Raw genomic sequence first — 19,624 nt, 5'->3', positions numbered from 1 at the left:
TAAAGGTAAAATTAATTTTTTAAAATTAAATAAACAGAGAAAAGCAGTAAAAGAGGGGTTGGGGGGGGAACACAATGCAAATAGTCCGGGTAACCATTTGGTTACCTGTTCAGGAGTCTTATGGCTTGGGAATTAAAACTGTTGAGAAGCCTTTTTGTCCTCGACTTGGCACTCCGGTACCGCTTGCCATGCGGTAGTAGAGAGAACAGTCTATGACTGGGGTGGCTGGGGTCTTTGACAATTTTTATGGTCTTCCTCTGACACCGCCTGGTGTGGAGGTCCTGGGTGGCAGGAAGCTTAGCCCCAGTGATGTACTGGGCCGTACGCACTACACGCTGAAGTGCCTTGTGGCCGGAGGCCGAGCAATGCTGCAGCTGTAGAACCTTTTGAGGATCTCAGGACCCATGCCAAATCTTTTTACTTTTGTGAGGAGGAATAGGCTTTGTTGTGCCCTCTTCACGACTGTCTTGGTGTGTTTGGACCATTCTAGTTCGTTGTTGATGTGGACACCAAGGAATTTGAAGCTCTCAACCCGCTCCACTACAGCCCCCTCGATGAGAATGGGGATGTGCTCGGTGCTCCTTTGCCTGTAGACCACAATCATCTACTTGGTCTTGGTTACGTTGAGGGATAGGTTGTTATTCTGTCACCACCCGATCAGGTCTCTGACCTCCTCCCTTGAGATGTTGCTTCAATATATCCACATAATTTTCCTTCCTCATAATGCCATGTATTTTGTGAAGTGCACAAGTTCCTCCTGCAGCAAAGCACCACCACAATATGATGCTGCTATCCCCGTGCTTCACGGGTTGGGATGGAGTTCTTCGGCTTGCAAGCCTCGCCCTTTTCCTCCAAAAATAACAATGGTCATTAAGGCCAAACAGTTCTATTTGTTTCATCAGACCAGAGTACAATCTTTGTCCCTATGTGCAGTTGCTAACTGAAGTCTGGCTTTTTTAATGGCGGTTTTGGAACAGTGGCTTCTTCCTTGCTGAGCGGCCTTTAAGGTTATGTCCATATAGGACTCCTTTTAATGTAGATATAGATACTTTTGTACCCGTTTCCTTCAGAATCTCCAGAAGATCCTTTGCTGTTGTTCTGGGATTGATTTGCACTTCTCGCACCAAAGTATATTCATCTCTAGCAGACAGAACACGTCTCCTTCCTGAGCGGTATGATGGCTGCGTGGTCCCATGGTGTTTATACTTGCGTACTATTGTTTTTACAGATGAACGTGGTACCTTCAGGCATTTGGAAATTGCCCCCAAGGATGAACCAGACTTGTGGAGGTCTACAATTCATTTCTTAGGTCTTGGCTGATTTCTTCTGATTTTCCCATGATGTAAAGCAAAGAGGGACTGAGTTTGAAGGTAGGCCTTGAAATACATCCACACCTCCAATTGACTCAAATGAAGTCAATTAGCCTATCAGAAGCTTTAAAAGCCATGACATTTTTCTGGAATTTCCCCAAGCTGTTTAAAGGCACAGTCAACTGTGTATGTAAACTTCTGACACACTGGAATTGTGATAGTGATTTATTAGTGAAATAATCTGTCTGTAAACAATTGTTGGAAAAATTACTTGTGTCATGCACAAAGTAGATGCTCTAACCGACTAGCCAAAATTATAGTTTGTTGACAAGAAGTTTGTGGAGTAGTTGAAAAACGAGTTAATGAATCCAACCAAAGTATGTAAACTTCTGACTTCAACTGTAAATACTTTAACTGATTTGTAATACTCAGTTCCAATTTTTTTTTTAAGTTAAGATTGGCCGTTGATCACTGTTTTTTTACATGGTGGGGTGAGGATATTATATCAAAATGGGGTTGCAGGCAAAATAAGTTTCTGAACCACTGCCTTAGCAGTATGATCTAATAGATAATGTAATTATATACTAATAGCCGTACACAGAACAATTTCCTGTCATTGAATGCCCTATGAACATCTGTGCTCAAAGAGAAACACCACTTGAGACAATTATATTTATGTGAATACTTACGGCCAGTGCCTCCTCCCTGTCCGTCTGAGTTCAAGTCTAGGCCAGCAAGCTGAAAACACAAAATCCTGTTTAGGCACACTTAAATTAACACAAGCACTGTATAACCAAAGTGTGAATTAATGCTTCCAAATCAGATAGAGTAAAGTGCCAAAAAGAGTCAGATCCTAGCACTGGCTGGAAAAGTAAACTTCTCAGTGTGAGAGAGCATGTAGGGCAAGTAAATAAATCAAATGTTGACATTAAAAGAAATTGATTCTGAGTGTGCTAAAGGATCGATTCACAGTCAACGTTCTTGGCTTGAGTCCTAAGGTTCGTAGTGAATAGACTAACGTTAACATCTATAAACAATAAAATCAAAAGGAGGTTAAATTGCTAGTCAACTATGTTTTACATAACAAACCCAACATTAACTAGGCAATGGCATATTGGCTTCGTAAACGCAGTCTGGAGTAGTAAAAAAAAAAAAAGAAAAAAAAAAAAACTCCGTCCCCTACTGTACAAATTGTTGTTTCCTGCGCCACGTTTCAAGACTCCGCAGTTAACGTTACTTTTACCGGCCGGTAGAATTTCATCAAGCTAACCAGCTAGCAAGTACACTAACGGTTAGTTGAATATCAATGGCCAGGTAACTAACTACTTCCCATGTTGACAAATCTAAGCTCTGTAGATAGCTACATTACTTAGCCAACGTTAGCTAAGGCCTAACAGAGCCTGGATAAATTGCCGTAAAATCATCAACTGCGCAATCGGTACCGGCCTCACGTGTAGGTAACCTTAGGATGGCTAGTTAAACACATTGCATAGGTTATAATTAACATGGTTTAAAGCTGCCAGCTAGCTACTATGTCGCAATATACAGCAAGTGTTCACGACAATCTTTTTGAGACAAAGAATTTGCTACCAATTAGTCTGATCGGAACATAATATTACTAGGCAGCATTCGCTAGCTCCGCCATGACCATCTAATTTCACCGGCGACACACACCAACCACCATTTTACCAGACACATCCACGCAGTTAGCTACGCGCTTGCTAACCGAGCTTGGCTCTACGGACCACTTCAGCTTGCTAGCTTAGCATACACGTAGCAAGCTGACAAGAGTGTTATTTTAGGTGTCTTAACTTGATATTGGTTCATTTTATTTTATTTTACTACATCAATTTAAAAAATGAAGTAGTTACTCACCTGCTGATCTAGACCGTGTGGATTGTCGACGACCACATGACTCATAACTAAAGAGAATAGTGAGGATTATTTCTCAAGAGAAATGCTTTTCTTTGTTAGCAGGCTAAATTAGCTAGATAGTTTCTTTGTAGATCACAGAATTAGTTCTTGATTCCAGTCCGTAAAATGTGGTTGATTTGATGTCCTTTCAGGAAATTAAACACATTTATTTTGTTAATAAATGATCCTTTCTGGCAGTTTCTACGTGGTTTCAAATTAAAGTCTAACTTCAGCTGTAACAGACACCTTCCACTGGCTTCTCCGTGGTGGAATGAAGCTGAACTACTCACACAGGTACCGCGAGATATCACTAGAACCCGCAACCTCTTCTTCTTCTTCGGTTGGGTTTATCGGCGGTTGGCATCTAACGTTAGGATGCATTACCGCCACCTACTTTACTGGAGTGTGGGCCAGAGACGGGGAGAAACTAAAACCTGCCAGCCCGTTGCTCTTAAAAAAAGATAACAAAATATACATGTCTGCCCCTTAGTATCTATATTAAACTACTCATGCCATCTCTGCACCATCACTGTCCATATCAGACTTGTTGTCTCTGCCTTGCTCATTGAAACTACAACATCAACATCCCCACTACTAAGTGCTTGTTTAGCCAGTACATCAACTGCCTCGCTCCCCTCCAACCCCACATGGGCTGGGACCCAAGTAAATCTTATCTGTCTAATCCTGCCATGATTTTGTAGTACCTCATAAAGCAGGTATTGTGTGCTACGTGAGCTAAATAACTGTAGTCATCAACACTGCACATGAATCAGAGCAAATAAGTACTCTGCCAGGCTTGACTTCCTCCACCCACTGCAAGGGCAACAGTATGGCCATTAGCCTCCCGTATATACAGCCAGACGATGTGTAATACGTTTCCTGACTGCTACCAAACATTCCTACACTACAAATGCTGATCCAGTACGTCCTGTTCTTGGATGTTTTGAACCAACTGTGTTAATGGCCACAAAATCCTGATATACAGTATCCAGACGTCTATTAAACAAATCAGATGGATCAACGTCCTCCCTATCTTTCTGTAGTCTCTCCAACACTTCTAGATCACCTACTGGAGGGGGGTGTAGCCATGGTGGATTTATAGGAATAGCTACCATTGGACTAAACTCCCTTCCATACAGTCCCTTCTCCTTCGCCTGGGTATTACCCTCCCACCCAAAGCTCGTGTTCTGTCCTTGCTCATGTTCCCAGCATGCCTGTAAAATCCCTTTCGCAGGATGAGACACCCCATGTCCCTGTAGGTTCACCCAATAATTAATTGTCAGCTGCTGTCTCCTAATCTGCAATGGCATATCCCCCATCTCCACCTGTAGTGCAGCCACTGGGGATGTCAGAAACTCCCCACTACATATTCTGAGTCCTTGACCCTGTATGACATCTAGCCTTTACAATAAAGTCCGGGCTGTCAAACCATACGTTATACTGCCATAGTCTCCTACAGATCGGATCAATGCAACATACATGGTCCTCAATGAGGAACACTCAGCCCCTCACTCCTTCCCCATCAGACAGCGCATCACATGTAGCACCATCTTACACTCCCCCCATACCTCACACTCACAGATTCCTGTCATCGCACTAGATACCAGAGTGAGGTCCAGAGTGAGGTCCTCTTTCTCTGTGGCTACATCAATCCTGGTTCCTCTGCCATCATTCAGGAACACCAGATCTTTCATTTCTTTCATATTTTCCATCACCTGGTAATTTCCATCCATCCGTACTCCCCTGTATCTCTTGGCCCTGTATCTCCCTGGACCTCTGGACTTGGACCACCCCTCATATGACACCATTCTCTCCACTCCCACTGCCTGCTTCATTGCCTCACACCCACCATATGCCACACTATGAGCACCCCCACAGCTGCAGCACGTTGGTTGTCCACCATACCCACACCCCCATACTCATGCTGCCCTCCATACCTGCCACACCTCTTTTTCTCTTTACAGGCTGTTGCCACATGGCAGGTATAACATCTGTCATGGCAATTCTAATCAATAATGAGGAGAGATAAGGTCAATCACCAATCAGGATATTACCTTATTCAAAACATATAAATGAAGAGCAGATCACACCACACACACACACACACACAAGTGAATGGAGTGAGTGCTCTGCAATAAGGAGGCTGGTCGACCCAACACTCCGAGAGCCTCACCTTACAGAGGAATCCTGGTTCTTACATAGCAGACACTGAACATGCTTAGTCATGGCTGGTTCCACCCCTCCCATGCAGATCAGGGGGCATCATAAGCCACCTCGGATTCATCTTGTAGTTATCTGCACCTGGTGTTGTTTTAACCCCCAACCTGGCTTAGTTTCTCAGATGCAAGAATGATTAAGAACAATGATGGATTGTTCTACTCCTAAACTAATGCAGACAGAAATGTCAGAAAGGTATTTATTGTTAACTATTAATAGCAAACAAATCAGGTAAATACAGAATTTTTCTCTCACACATTTTAAAGTCTTCGGTAAATACAGTAAGCCCTCACATAATAACTTATACAGTGCATTCGGAAGGTATTCAGACCTCTTGACTTTTTCCACATTTTCTTACATTACAGCCTTATTCTAAAATGTTTTTTTCCCCTCATCAATCTAAAAACAATACGTGCCAGGTTTCCTCCAGACATGACACTTGGCGTTCAGGCCAAATAGTTTAATCTTGGTTTAATCAGACCAGAACATCTTGTTTTTCATGGTCTGAGAGTCCTTTAGGTGCCTTTTGGAAATCTCAATATGGACTGTCATGTGCCTTTTACTGAGGAGTGGCTTCCGTCCGGCCACTACCATAAAGGCCTGATTGGTGGAGTGCTGCAGAGATGGTTGTCCTTCTGGAAGGTTCTCCCATCACCACAGAGGAACTCTGGAGCTTTGTCAGAGTGACCATCGGGTTCTTGGTCACCTCCCTGACCTTCTCCCCCGATTACTCAGTTTGGCCGGGCGGTCAGCTCTAGGAAGAGTCTTGGTGGTTCCAAACTTCTTCGATTTAAGAATGATGGAGGCCACTGTGTTCATGGGGACATTCAATGGTGCAGACATTTTTTGGTACCCTTCCCCAGATCTGTCATAGCAAAGGGTCTGAATACTTATGTAAAATAAAATACTTTACAAAAAGGCTCTGTGCTGTTATCCTCAAAAGGAGGGGTTTTGAAAGTTATTGAAAACAATGATTTTGACCCCTATTTTTTTTTGTTTGCAAAAATGACTGTTTTCACTTTGCCATTATGGGGTATTGTGTGTAGATTGATGAGGATTTTTATTTATTTAATCCATTATAGAGTAAGGCTGTAACATAACAAAATGTGGAAAAAGTGAAGGGGTCTGAATACTTTCTGAATGCACTGTATATCCTATGGTTACTTTATTTGACAGTACCCTGTCCTTGAAGTGTAACAGAATAGACAGCTATCTACCCTAACTCCACCCCTAACTCCACCCCTTGTATCTAGCAATCTTTGAACATTCACCAGAACGCCTCCTCTCAAATTGTTACTTACCTCTTTAATACTATCACTCACAGACACTCCTGTTATCACCCCTTTAATCCACTGCTTCCCTGTTCAATCAGTCCAGCTGCTCCACACTACTCCTGTTATCACCCCTTTAATCCACGTCTTCCCTGCTTGATCAGCCCAGCTGCTCCACACTACTCCTGTTATCACTCCTTTAATCCACTGCTTCCCTGTTTGATCAGTCCAGCTGCTCCACATCACCTTACACCACCGTATTTGCTCCACTCTGAGAGCTTATTCCCTCTGCGCCATTTCCCCCCTTTTTCTCCCCAATTTAGATCTTGTCTCATCACTGCGATTCCCCAACGGGCTCGGGAGGCGAAGTTCGAGTAATGAGTCCTCTGAAACATGACCCGACCAAACATGACCCGCTTAACCCGGAAGCCAGCCGCAACAATGTGTCGGAGGAAACCATGTTCAACTGACTACCGAGGTCAGCCAAGTAAAGCCCCCCGGCCAAACTCTCCCCTATCCTGGACGATGCTGGGCAAATTGTGCACTGCCCTATGGGACCCCGGTCACGGCCGGTTATGATACAGCCTGGGATTGAATCCAGGTCGTGACGCCTCTAGTACTACAATGCAGTGCCTTTGACCGCTGCACCACTGGGAATGCCCCCAATCAACTCTTTTATCACAGTGTGACAAACGTATCGGACACATCGCCCCAACTCCCCTTTCCTCCCTTAACTTCAGAATCACTTTTTGCTCCTCCTCCCCTTGCCACTTATCATGCCCTATCTTCCTCCAAACTGGCACTGGTGTTGGAAACTGTTGCTCTTCTCAAACTTCCTTTTCTGCATCCTCTCTGCCTCCATAGACCTCTCGCTCCCCTTCAAACTACTCCCTTTCTCTCTCTTTCTTTTCTCTTTCTTACTTCCCCCTTTATTTGTACCACTATGCTCCATACTTGCATCACTTTCTTGTCCAGCGCTATCTCCTACCACCTCTGACCAAGTCACAGCACAGCCGCACCCAACCGTCGCCACAGTGAGTCAAATTTTATTGTTTGTTTATCAATGATTGACACCAGAGCTCCAAATCAACCCACGTCACAACAACCTTTTATGTCCCGGCCACCCTAACCTGTAGCCTTCTTCTCCCGTGGTTTCATGGCGTTCGCACATGTTGTTTGTGCATGCCGCCAGCTACTGTGCTGGAGGCACAGAGTGTGTGGTCGATCATGGTACATTTTGTGATACAAAAATAAAAAGGAAGAGGGAAAGGGAAAACGTTTGTAGCACCAGCTAACCCTACACCACACCACTACTACATATCACCAGCTAACCCTACACCACACCACTACTACATATCACCAGCTAACCCTACACCACACCACTACTACATATCACCAGCTAACCCTACACCACACCACTACTACATATCACCAGCTAACCCTACACCACACCACTACTACATATCACCACACCACTACTACGTATCACCAGCTAACCCTACACCACACCACTACTACGTATCACCAGCTAACCCTACACCACACCACTACTACGTATCACCAGCTAACCCTACACCACACTACTACTACGTATCACCAGCAAACCCTACACCACACCACTACTACGTATCACCAGCTAACCCTACACCACACCACTACTACATACCACCAGCTAACCCTACACCACACCACTACTACGTACCACCAGCTAACCCTACACCACACCACTACTACGTATCACCAGCTAACCCTACACCACTACTAAGTATCACCAGCTAACCCTACACCACACCACTACTACGTATCACCAGCTAACCCTACACCACACCACTACTACGTATCACCAGCTAACCCTACACCACACCACTACTACGTATCACCAGCTAACCCTACACCAGATCACTATTACATACCACCAACTGACCTTACACTATACAACTATTACATACCACCAACTGACCAAACACCACACCACTATTACATACCACCAACTGACCAAACACCACACCACTATTACATACCACCAACTAACCCTACACCACACCACTATTACATACCATCAACTGACCAAACACCAAATAACTATTACATACCACCAACTGACATTACACTATACAACTATTACATACCACCAACTGACCAAACAACACACCACTATTACATACCACCAACTACCCCTACACCATACCACTATTATGTACCACCAACTAACACTACACTACACCTCTATTACATACCATCAACTGACCAAACACCAAATCACTATTACATACCACCAACTGACCTTATACTATACAACTATTACATACCACCAACTGACCAAAAACCACACCACTATTACATACCACCAACTAACCCTACACCATACCACTATTACATACCACCAACTAACCCTACCACTATTACATACCACCAACTAACCCTACACCATACCACTATTACATACCACCAACTAACCCTACACCATACCACTATATTAACCTAACTAATCCTACACCATACCACTATATTAACCTAACTAACCCTACACCAACCCACTATATTAACCTAACTAACCCTACACCACACCACTATTACATACCACCAACTGACCCTACATGATACCACTATATTAACCTAACTAATTATACACCATACCACTATATTAACCTAACTAATCCTACACCATACCACTATATTAACCTAACTAATCCTACACCATACCACTATATTAACCTAACTAATCCTACACCATACCACTATATTAACCTAACTAATCCTACACCATACCACTATATTAACCTAACTAACCCTACACCATACCACTATATTAACCTAACTGACCCTACACCATACCACGATATTAACCTAACTAATCCTACACCATACCACTATATTAACCTAACTAATCCTACACCATACCACTATATTAACCTAACTAACCCTACACCATGCCACTATATTAACCTAACTAACCCTACACCAACCCACTATATTAACCTAACTAACCCTACACCACACCACTATTACATACCACCAACTGACCCTACATGATACCACTATATTAACCTAACTAATTCTACACCATACCACTATATTAACCTAACTAACCCTACACCATGCCACTATATTAACCTAACTAACCCTACACCAACCCACTATATTAACCTAACTAACCTTACACCAACCCACTATATTAACCTAACTAAGCCTACACCAACCCACTATATTAACCTAACTAACCCTACACCATACCACTATATTAACCTAACTGACCCTACACCATACCATGATATTAACCTAACTAACCCTACACCATACCACTATATTAACCTAACTAACCCTACACCATACCACTATATTAACCTAACTAACCCTACACCATACCACTATATTAACCTAACTAAGCCTACACCAACCCACTATATTAACCTAACTAACCCTACACCATACCACTATATTAACCTAACTAACCCTACACCATACCACTATATTAACCTAACTAACCCTACACCATACCACTATTACATACCACCAACTGACCAAACACCACACCACTATTACATTCCACCAACTAACCGTACATGATTCCACTATATTAACCTAACTAACCCTACACAATACCACTATATTAACCTAACTATATCATGACACAAGGCGAGACCCAGATACAGACACAAGAGGCAGATGGTTGGAGTTTAAGGAATAGGCAAGAGAATGGTCGTGGACAGAGAAAAGGTCAAAACCAGTTCAGAGTCCAGGAGGAACAGAGTGACAGACAGGCTCGAGGTCAAGGCTGGTAGAATGGTCAGGCAGGCAGGCAGGTACAGAGTGCAGAAACAGGCAAGGTCAAAACCGAGAGGACTCGAAAAAGGAGAATAGCAAAGGCAGGCGAATGGGGAAAAACCACTGGTTGACTTGGAAACATACCAGACGAACTAGCACAGAGAGACAGGAAACACAGGGATAAATACACTGGGGAAAACAAGCTACATCTGGAGGGGGTGGAGACAATAACAAGGACAGGTGAAACAGATCAGGGTGTGACAAACTAACCTTAACCCATACCACTATATTAACCTAACTAACCCTACACCAGGCTGACGGCCCGGGACGCTTTTGTTCAAAAACACCTTGTAACTCTTCTGGTAAAACTTTGTACACCCAAGTAAATCACTGCAGCTGCCACCACAACATCTATTTTCTGTGATTTACTTTCCATTTCTGTGGAACAGTTGATAACCATGGTAATGAATGCTAATAAGCCAACCTTGCTGAAACACAAATTCGTATCACTCTGTATTGGCCTAGGCCTACTGCTCACCCTCTACCCATCATCCTCTACTCTCTTCACTGCCTCAGCATACAACACCTTCTTTTTTACTCTGACCCTAGCAACCTTAACCTGTCTCTCTCACACCGGGCAACATGGGTACCCCCACAATTGACACACGCAGGGTTTTTCACCTTTGTCCCATGCCCTTCTGCACACTTCCCACATCGGGGAATCTCAGAAGATAATCGCAAGTCCACTTCGATCTACATTCACCAATTTAACAATGAGACTACATATGGGTCACCCATATGTCTGGCTATCTCTGGCCTCTCCATGCTTGCAAAACGTGGGCTATTCAGCATCTGAGAGTAGCATCCATAAGCATTCCGGTTTCTGGAAGTGACATCAGCCAGTCCCGCCAACCCGCAACCTTTTGCGTGGAAATATAAGTCTACCGTATCTGCTTTTTGCTCAGGTGAAGTGCGTATCGTAGTTAAGTAAATAATATAATTGCAAAAAATATAAGGTAGTAAACATTTATTAAGATAGGAAATAAGGAAAGGAAGCAAGACCTTGTGCCACTTTGGCTGTATCTCAATCATGTACGATACCTCAGTGAACTCAATCAATAGCCTGAAAGGGCTCCTTTCCTTGTATCCTTCATCTGCAGTTCAATTCTGATCTGTAGGTGTTTGACAGGTTTAATCGTACCTTTAGTAGGTTCCCCCATAGTACCCTGACAGATCAGTACAGATAAGGAGAGGAGATACCTCAGTGAACTCAATCAATAGCCTGAAAGGGCTCCTTTCCTTGTATCCTTCATCTGCAGTTCAATTCTGATCTGTAGGTGTTTGACAGGTTTAATCGTACCTTTAGTAGGTTCCCCCATAGTACCCTGACAGATCAGTACAGATAAGGAGAGGAGGAAAAAAGGCAAGAGCCTATGTAGCTTCCATGGTCAAATGCGCTCTGCAGACCTCTCTCTCTGCCTCTTCATTGCGATCTCTCTTTGCTTCTCCCCTATTCCTTCCAGTTCCTACCTACCTTCTATCTAGCTCAGTGATGAAGGAAAGGATCAAGGAAGCCATTTACAGTACTGAGACACAGCTCTGCCAGTGAGCCTGCCCAGTAAGGCCACAATCCCAGTCGTTTGGCCAAGGTGGAGCATATATGGGAGAGATCAGGTGAATCAGAGGTAATTGGCTATATGGCAGAGCTTGGCTGTGGAAGATTTATGTAATAGCAAGCCACAGGGAGGAAGAGAAGTAGCGGGAGTTGGAAAGAAGGAATTCTTGACCGTGTACCTTTGCTCAGTTGCTGCATGCATCAACCAATCGTTGCATGCCACTCCATCAACTCTGCAGTCAGGCACCAGATTGCTATAACAAATGATGTGGTTAGCTGACACGTCAAGTACCTATCCAGGTGTTGTAAGATCTGGCATGCGTCAGCAACGTCTGAGCAGAGGAACACAATGCTAGACACACTATAAGGCCTCATAGTGAATGAGACATCCCTGAACCTGACATTCCTGGATGCACCCTGCTCTGTGTGACCACTGTGTGTGTGTGTGTGTGTGTGTGTGTGTTTGTGTGTGTGTGTGGGGGGGTTTGAATGGGACTGAATTTTGTCCCCCCACAGGCTTAGTTGTACAAGACAGTGTGTGTAGGGGAGCTTTATAAAACACAAATAGATGTCTGCTAACGATTTGCTGTCATCTGCTGGACAATCAGATTTACAGCAGAAAAAAAATCACGTGCCTACTGTTCCTGTCAGACCCATGGTCTATTTCACCGGAAGAAATCGTCTAGCTCAACCTTACACTTCCTCTTTCCGTCATCCGGGTTTAGGTAGGAGAATGTTGATTTTATTCTCTTCACCGAATCCGAGTTAAATCTTGTATAATATACTATCATCCACTCGAAAAAACCCGTAGAAAACGTATAATAGACACTGCTAACTATAGTCGTTGTATCATTGAAGCGACAAAATTAGATTTTTAATGCGTTTTAAATCTTAGATGATTGTGGTGTGAATATGGGTGCGCAGTGACATGGGCTCCTTCGTCTTGGTGAGGCGGTAATCACTAGCTGCCGGTAACCCGGTTTTCTGGTTGTTTTCTGGTTGTTAGTTGTTCAGACGTTCCGTATTTATTGTCCACTAGCGTAGAGCCATCGCTGTATATATATATTTTTACCAAATATTTTCATGGTTAGTTTCTAGTTGCATATTGTAGTGAGTCGACACTGAACATTAATGGGTAACGTTAGCTAGCTGGCGTTGGCATGCTAAGACAATCCGCATGTCGGCTAGCTAACGTTAGTTGGCTGACAACTACATGCAAGTATTGTCCATTAACATGAATTTGTTAGTTAACAATTCCGCCTTAATGCAGAGAAGGATCCTTACTTGATATCATGGTTGGTTAGGCAGCTAGCTAAGTAACGTTGGGTATATAGCTAAACGTCAGCTGCCAATGGCAGGTATATTTAGCGAAATTGTGTGTTACACATGCATTTATGAACGTAGCCCTCCACCTTTTACACCGCTGCTACTCTGTTATTATCTATGCATAGTCCCTTTAACTCTACCTACATGTACATATTACCTCGACTAACCGACCCCCCTCACATTTACTCTACCTGTACCCCCTGTATCGCTATTGTTAATTTACTCGTTTTTAATTACTTTATTTGATTAATTATTCGTATTTTTTAAAACTGCATTGTTGGTTAGAGGCTTGTAAGTGTTTCACTCTAAGCTCTACACCTGTTGCATGTGACTAATAAGATTTGATTGAACTTTGTCGGGGTCTGTCTCTTGAACTCCGTATACTTTGATCCGAGCTGTAACTGAATTCTCAAATTTGCTTTCCAGTCACAATGGGCCGTGTTATCAGGGGACAGAGGAAAGGTGCTGGCTCTGTGTTCAAAGCCCACGTGAAACACAGAAAAGGTGCTGCTAAACTCCGACACATTGACTTTGCTGAACGTCATGGTTACATCAAGGGAATTGTGAAGGTAATGCTCTCCCAATAGCCATTTTTAATGCTGCTGAAATATACTGTTTTCTACAATGTCCCAAGTTGAGTTTGCCATGCATTGCTTTAAGAAGTTTTGTTTAAAACTATGTGCTTTGGACCTGACTTGACCGTTGTCTCCCTCAGGATATCATCCATGACCCAGGCCGTGGCGCTCCCCTGGCCAAGGTGGCTTTCCGTGACCCCTACCGATTCAAGAAGAGGACGGAGCTGTTTATTGCTGCAGAGGGCATCCACACCGGCCAGTTCATCTACTGTGGCAAGAAAGGTGAGGAATGGACCTGGACATGGGGTTGATTACCTGTAGTCTGCTTAATTTGTCACCTCATCTAGGCTATTTTTATTTAGAACTATCTAGAATACCTTAATAACAATACCCCGGTTAGCTGTCCTGCCCTTGGGCACCTTAACCCCCGAACATCAATGTCTAAGCCCCCTCAGAAATCTAATTGGCATTACAATTTAAAAAAAAATCTAACTTTTTTGGATGGGCTGCATCTCAATCGACCGCATGTGCCAATGATGGCATTTTGCATCTGCACTGGGAGATGGCAGTGCTACAGCAGTGTTTGTCAGACAATGAGATCTTGAAAACATCTGTAGCGTCTTAATGGTTTGGCCTCTACGACCCCCACAAGCGTCACGGGACCTGTCTGAAGTCTGTACTTGCCAACTATTGTCTGTAGCGTCCAGACGGTTTAGGCTACATTAATATGACCCCTCTAAAGTTACTCACAAATGTATGTTATGCTCTAGGACTGTCACATCTTGTCTGAAGGTAGCCTGGTACCAGTTTAGAGCCTAAAATAAAAAGAATTTCCTGATCTTTGTAGGAAAGATCAAACAAACTTTCCTTTGAACATTTCCCCCCCCCAATGTAAATAGGTTAATTGCAGTAAGGCCAAATTGAACGTTTAAACAAATCATTTGCAAACAAACAACTTTTGTCCTAAAATTCAACATTTATTGCTGAATGACTATCTTATAACAATTATATCTCAGCTCAACTGAACATCGGTAATGTCTTGCCCGTGGGCACCATGCCTGAGGGAACCATCATCTGCTGTCTGGAGGAGAAGCCTGGTGACAGGGGCAAGCTGGCCAGGGCGTCTGGGAACTACGCCACGGTCATCTCCCACAACCCAGACACCAAGAAGTCCAGGGTCAAGCTGCCCTCTGGCTCAAAGAAGGTCATCGCCTCCGCAAACAGAGCCGTTGTTGGTAAGAACGTGAGATTTTTTTGCTTTGCGTATATTGGTTAGATGAAAGTTTCAATGTTTTCTAATTAATGGTGAGGTGGATGCGTTTTGTACAGTATATCAGCATACTAGGCTCATTCTACTGAATTGTTCATTTTGGTACATCCTGTCAGCTGTTAAACATGTTGGTCTCAGAGTGCAGTGAATACTAGAAAAGCTGGATTGAGTAGGTCATCCTGGCATTTAAAGTATACTTAATTTTCATGTCAAACTTTCTTCGCTGCCCGAAATGCCTTTTTAGAATGCAAGTACAGATATTCGGACACTGCCACTTGCTCATAAGGGTCCAATTAAACCCCCCTGTCTTGATGAAATCTGCTGCACTGTGCACATGTATTTTTATAGACGTGATTAGACAGTTTTGCCAGAGAACAGGAAAACCAAAAAGCACTTCAGAATATGGGTTCCACCAGAGTAATGGTTCTCTCCTCTCGTCATCAGGTGTGGTTGCTGGAGGTGGACGTATTGACAAGCCCATCCTGAAGGCCGGTCGTGCCTACCACAAGTACAAGGCCAAGAGGAACTCATGGCCACGTGTCCGTGGTGTGGCCATGAACGTAAGTGGACATGTCTTCTGCATATGTTTTTGGAAAACTGAAGGTTAGATTTGGATCTTGAAGTTCTACTTCAAGCAGTCTTCCAGAGATGGTGTCTCTTTGCACCGGATGTACCTCAGGTTTGTAGATGGCCCTACTAGGCTTGGGTGGTATCCAGGTTGTCATACCAACCTTATGCAATCCTGATATTGAGTAATTCTGGCACTGAATACAGCATTGCAAACAAGTACATGTAACAGCCAATGCTAAGGGAGCAGATTGACAAACAGCCATGCTCTTGATCTAGGTAATTCTCACCACATAGCTAGATAACTAGCAAACCCAATGTACAACGTTTAGCGCAGACATTAACTTAAAGCTGCAATTGCCACACCTGGTTTGGTAGAGCTGAGGCTTGTGATTTAAATGCTGTTTTACATTTTTCATATTGGGGTGTTGGATTCATTATTAGAACAGCTCTGCTGACTTTCCCTTTTCCCCCCTCTAGCCTGTTGAGCATCCCTTCGGTGGTGGTAACCACCAGCATATTGGAAAACCCTCAACTATCAGGAGGGACGCACCTGCTGGTCGCAAGGTCGGTCTCATTGCTGCCCGTCGTACAGGCAGACTGCGTGGAACAAAGACCGTCTCGGAGAAGGAGAATTAGATGTCTTGACAATAAAATATGTTCCAATGAAGCTAACCTGTGTTGATTCCATTTGTTAGGTTAGTGCTCCAGTGGAGTTGGAACCTAGAGGACTTGCTAACTGGTGAAATTGGGTTTGAGCAGACTGCATATTTCACTGTTGTACTTTTTTTTTTTTTTTACATTAAGTTGGGCCTCATCACCTGAACAATTTGGCTGGTTACAGGTTATTCAGTATTGTATGGCCAGAAGGGGAGCCTGAATATGCAAACCTACAGTAAATGGGAATCACTGAAATATACTAGTGATGGAATCAGGATAATTTGCCTTCAAGCTACCCGCAATTAGACAGTAGCCTACATGAGAATCCAGAAAGTAAATGTACATAGACATTTTTACCAAGTCGGTTACATGAATACAATATTCCATGTTCTTTATTTGCTAAGGGCGCAAATGCTTCTATATTTCTGTGCACAAAAAAACCTCAGTGAAAGTTCACATTGCGACTGTAGCTCCAGAATTCAACGTCACACCATGGCAAAAAAACAGGGTGCCGAACTCTGTACAGTCAATACCTTTAAAAATAAGACAAGGACAAAATGTTTATAAATCAAATTCTATTCTTTGTGTGAAATACAAAATAAATTCTATAAAATAAGAGCAAAGTATTATGGTGGGCAGAATATTTGGTACTTTAGACAAATCCCCAAAATACACACATTCAAGTTAGCAATTAAATAGTTTTACTGATGTATACCTTTTTAAATCTTAAAGAATTACTTAGCCCATGTTGCAACACGACTAATCAGCCGATACAGTGTGCCCCTTCTCCAAGGAGAGAAGTCTGACGCTACGGCCCCAGAGTGGACCAGCCTGGTTAGCCCCGGCGTTTGCCTAGTCTCTGCCAAAGAGACTGCAGAGAAATCGGGTTTCATACATGGTGTTTTTCTTTCTCAAAATTCCTATAGATGAATACTAAGCACACTATCCCAACAAAAATGGACTGGCGAATGTTTAGTTGGATTACAATAATGTGCAATTGAAAAACCACTTTGTATTGGTTCAAAATTACAATGTACAAGGGGACGATGAGAAAATAAAAGCCATAAGGAATTGTCCTCTGTGGATGAAGGACAGATGTTATCACATATCTTCCCTTGAGCTATGCTATTCGGGTGAGAAGCCATGCTAAACATTACAGCATATTAACTAGAACTTCCGAAAAGATCAATTACCAAAAAAAAAAGGCAACGAGTTCCAGAACAATGTTGCATCACCATTTTTTCACATCAACCAAAACACCATAAAAGTTAACCCAACCATTCCATGTCTCACTAAAACCAACCCCAGCTCGTCAGTTGATTTGGCATCGGTCAAGAGGTTGCCAAGGACCTTACTAATAATAACAATGTGTCCTCCTTAAGGTGAATGACCGGTAACCGTCCGATGGCAGACCAAATATCACTGCTGAGGGTGATAAAACAAAAATATGTTTTTTTTTGTTATTTTTGTTTCTCGCAAGATCTCTCCGAACAGCAAACCTGACAGGGGGGGGGGTCATTTTAACAGTCAAAACAAACACACTATGTACACCATTTCGTCATGTTGACAAGTGTGTCAGCATCGTCAAGCCTGGGTATTCTATGTTCATTACAACACTATCCCCTCTGCAGTCGACAGCCCCAGGCTCCAGTATGCAGAACCCAGGGGAGAGCACCCCCAGGCAGGCAGCACAGTAGCATGAGAGACTTGAGGGGGCCTGGAGAGGAGCTGTGAAGCCTGGCCCTGCCCTGGAGACCCCAAAGAGAAAGACAGTCCCGATCAGGAGCTTGGTCAGTCACCTGGAGGGGAGAGGAAAGAGAGCAGGAGGCTGGAGGTACAGCAGAGGGGAGTGCTGGTGTTACTCCTTAGGTGAGGTAGGGGCCGTGGAGGTGGAGGGGACCTCCTCAGTGCTCTCCCAGTTCTCTTGTGCTCTTGGGCCGGGGTCAGGGCCTGGGGTAGAAGGGGCAGGGCCAGGGTGCTGGGGGTTGTTCATGAGCTGGGCAGCAGGGCCTGTGTATGGCTGTCCGTGGGGAATGAGAAAACAAAATCAGGTTTTTAGTGGAACTACTGATGTGCGATGGAACTTCTGACAAAATGTCATTCATTCGTTTAGAAGCCTCCGTTTACAGGGATAGTAAACAGTCACAGTATAGTGTCTGTGTACCTGCTGAAACTGTGTGGTCGTCCCAGGAGATGAGTGTGGGTAGAGGGAGGTGTCCTCTGGAGGGGAGGTGTCCTGATCTTCAGAGGCTTCCTGGTCATCGGGCTCCTGGGAAATGAAGTCCAGGATTAGCACCATTTTCATTCCCAATGCATTTTTTCCCACCTAACATTCATACACAACTCAAACCTACTGGCCTAATAGCATAATATGAACATTAGCCTATTTTAACTGAATGAGATGGAAGAGAGTGACACGCTGTGTAGGAGTGTGGCGGCCTTGGATGTTGTAATATCAACTGAGGGAGGGTTAAATAAAAAATAGACTATTATGTGAGTGGGTATTATGCTCCACAGCATGGTGGGAGACTTGCTCTACTGAGATCATGTTTCCATATACACTACATGACCAAAAGTATGGACAATGGACACCTGCTCGTCAAACGTCTCATTCCAAAATCACGGGCATTAATATGGAGTTGGTCCCCCCCTTTGCTGCTAGAACAGCCTCCACTCTCAGGGAAGAGCATTAGTGAGGTCGGGCACTGATGTTGGGCGATTAGGCCCGCAGTCAGCGTTCCAATTCATCCCAAAGGTGTTCGATGAGGGTGAGGTCAGGGCTCTGTGAAAACCAGTCAATTTCTTCCACATTGAAAAACAATTTCTGTATGGACCTCGCTTTGTGCACGGGGTCATGCTGAAACAGAAAAAGGCCTTCCCCAAACTGTTGCCACAAAGTTGGAAGTGCAGAATCGTCTAGGATGTCATTGTATGCTGTAGTGTTCAAATCAAATTTTATTTGTCACATACACATGGTTAGCAGATGTTAATGTGAGTGTAGCGAAATACTTGTGCTTCTAGTTCCGACAATGCAGTAATAACCAACGAGTAATCTAACCTAACAATTTCACAACAACTACCTTATGCACACAAGTGTAAAGGGATGAAGAATATGTACATAAAGATATATGAAC

At 43.6% G+C, this 19,624-nt stretch overlaps 3 protein-coding genes across 9 annotated transcripts in view; 1 reads left to right on the top strand and 2 right to left on the bottom strand.

The window, feature by feature from the left end:
• Nucleotides 1–3,517, bottom strand: part of LOC109870645 (ATP-dependent RNA helicase DDX3X-like) — a 28,815-nt gene extending 25,298 nt beyond the window's left edge. For 2 of the 4 annotated variants that reach the window (XM_020461224.2, XM_020461240.2), the window contains exons 1-2: nucleotides 3,186–3,517; nucleotides 2,000–2,048 (exon numbers count right to left, since the gene is read on the bottom strand). In XM_020461224.2, the coding sequence (XP_020316813.1) occupies nucleotides 2,000–2,048; nucleotides 3,186–3,230 (94 nt within the window). In that variant the 5' untranslated portion in view covers nucleotides 3,231–3,517. The remainder of the gene's footprint in view (nucleotides 1–1,999; nucleotides 2,049–3,185) is intronic. The other 2 variants (XM_020461247.2, XM_031800666.1) reach the window with 1 other exon arrangement.
• Nucleotides 3,518–13,720: 10,203 nt separating this feature from the next.
• Nucleotides 13,721–16,505, top strand: LOC109870630 (60S ribosomal protein L8-like). The gene is made up of 5 exons (XM_020461194.2): nucleotides 13,721–13,987; nucleotides 14,134–14,275; nucleotides 15,010–15,228; nucleotides 15,708–15,823; nucleotides 16,311–16,505. The coding sequence occupies exons 1-5, from the start codon at nucleotides 13,850–13,852 to the stop codon at nucleotides 16,467–16,469; spliced, it is 774 nt and encodes a 257-aa protein (XP_020316783.1). The 5' UTR covers nucleotides 13,721–13,849; the 3' UTR covers nucleotides 16,470–16,505.
• Nucleotides 16,506–16,846: 341 nt separating this feature from the next.
• LOC109870617 (probable ubiquitin carboxyl-terminal hydrolase FAF-X) overlaps nucleotides 16,847–19,624 on the bottom strand; it is a 77,480-nt gene continuing 74,702 nt past the window's right edge. For all 4 annotated transcript variants that reach the window (XM_020461183.2, XM_031800641.1, XM_031800636.1 and 1 more), the window contains 2 exons: nucleotides 18,655–18,759; nucleotides 16,847–18,510 (listed from right to left, as the gene is read on the bottom strand). In XM_020461183.2, coding sequence (XP_020316772.2) covers nucleotides 18,349–18,510; nucleotides 18,655–18,759 — 267 coding nt within the window. In that variant the 3' untranslated portion in view covers nucleotides 16,847–18,348. The remainder of the gene's footprint in view (nucleotides 18,511–18,654; nucleotides 18,760–19,624) is intronic.

This window comes from Oncorhynchus kisutch, linkage group LG2, assembly GCF_002021735.2.
Source record: "Oncorhynchus kisutch isolate 150728-3 linkage group LG2, Okis_V2, whole genome shotgun sequence".
Taxonomy (NCBI): Eukaryota; Metazoa; Chordata; class Actinopteri; order Salmoniformes; family Salmonidae; genus Oncorhynchus; species Oncorhynchus kisutch.
Note: the sequence above shows the minus strand (reverse complement) of the source record. Positions and strands in the feature narration are given on the sequence as shown.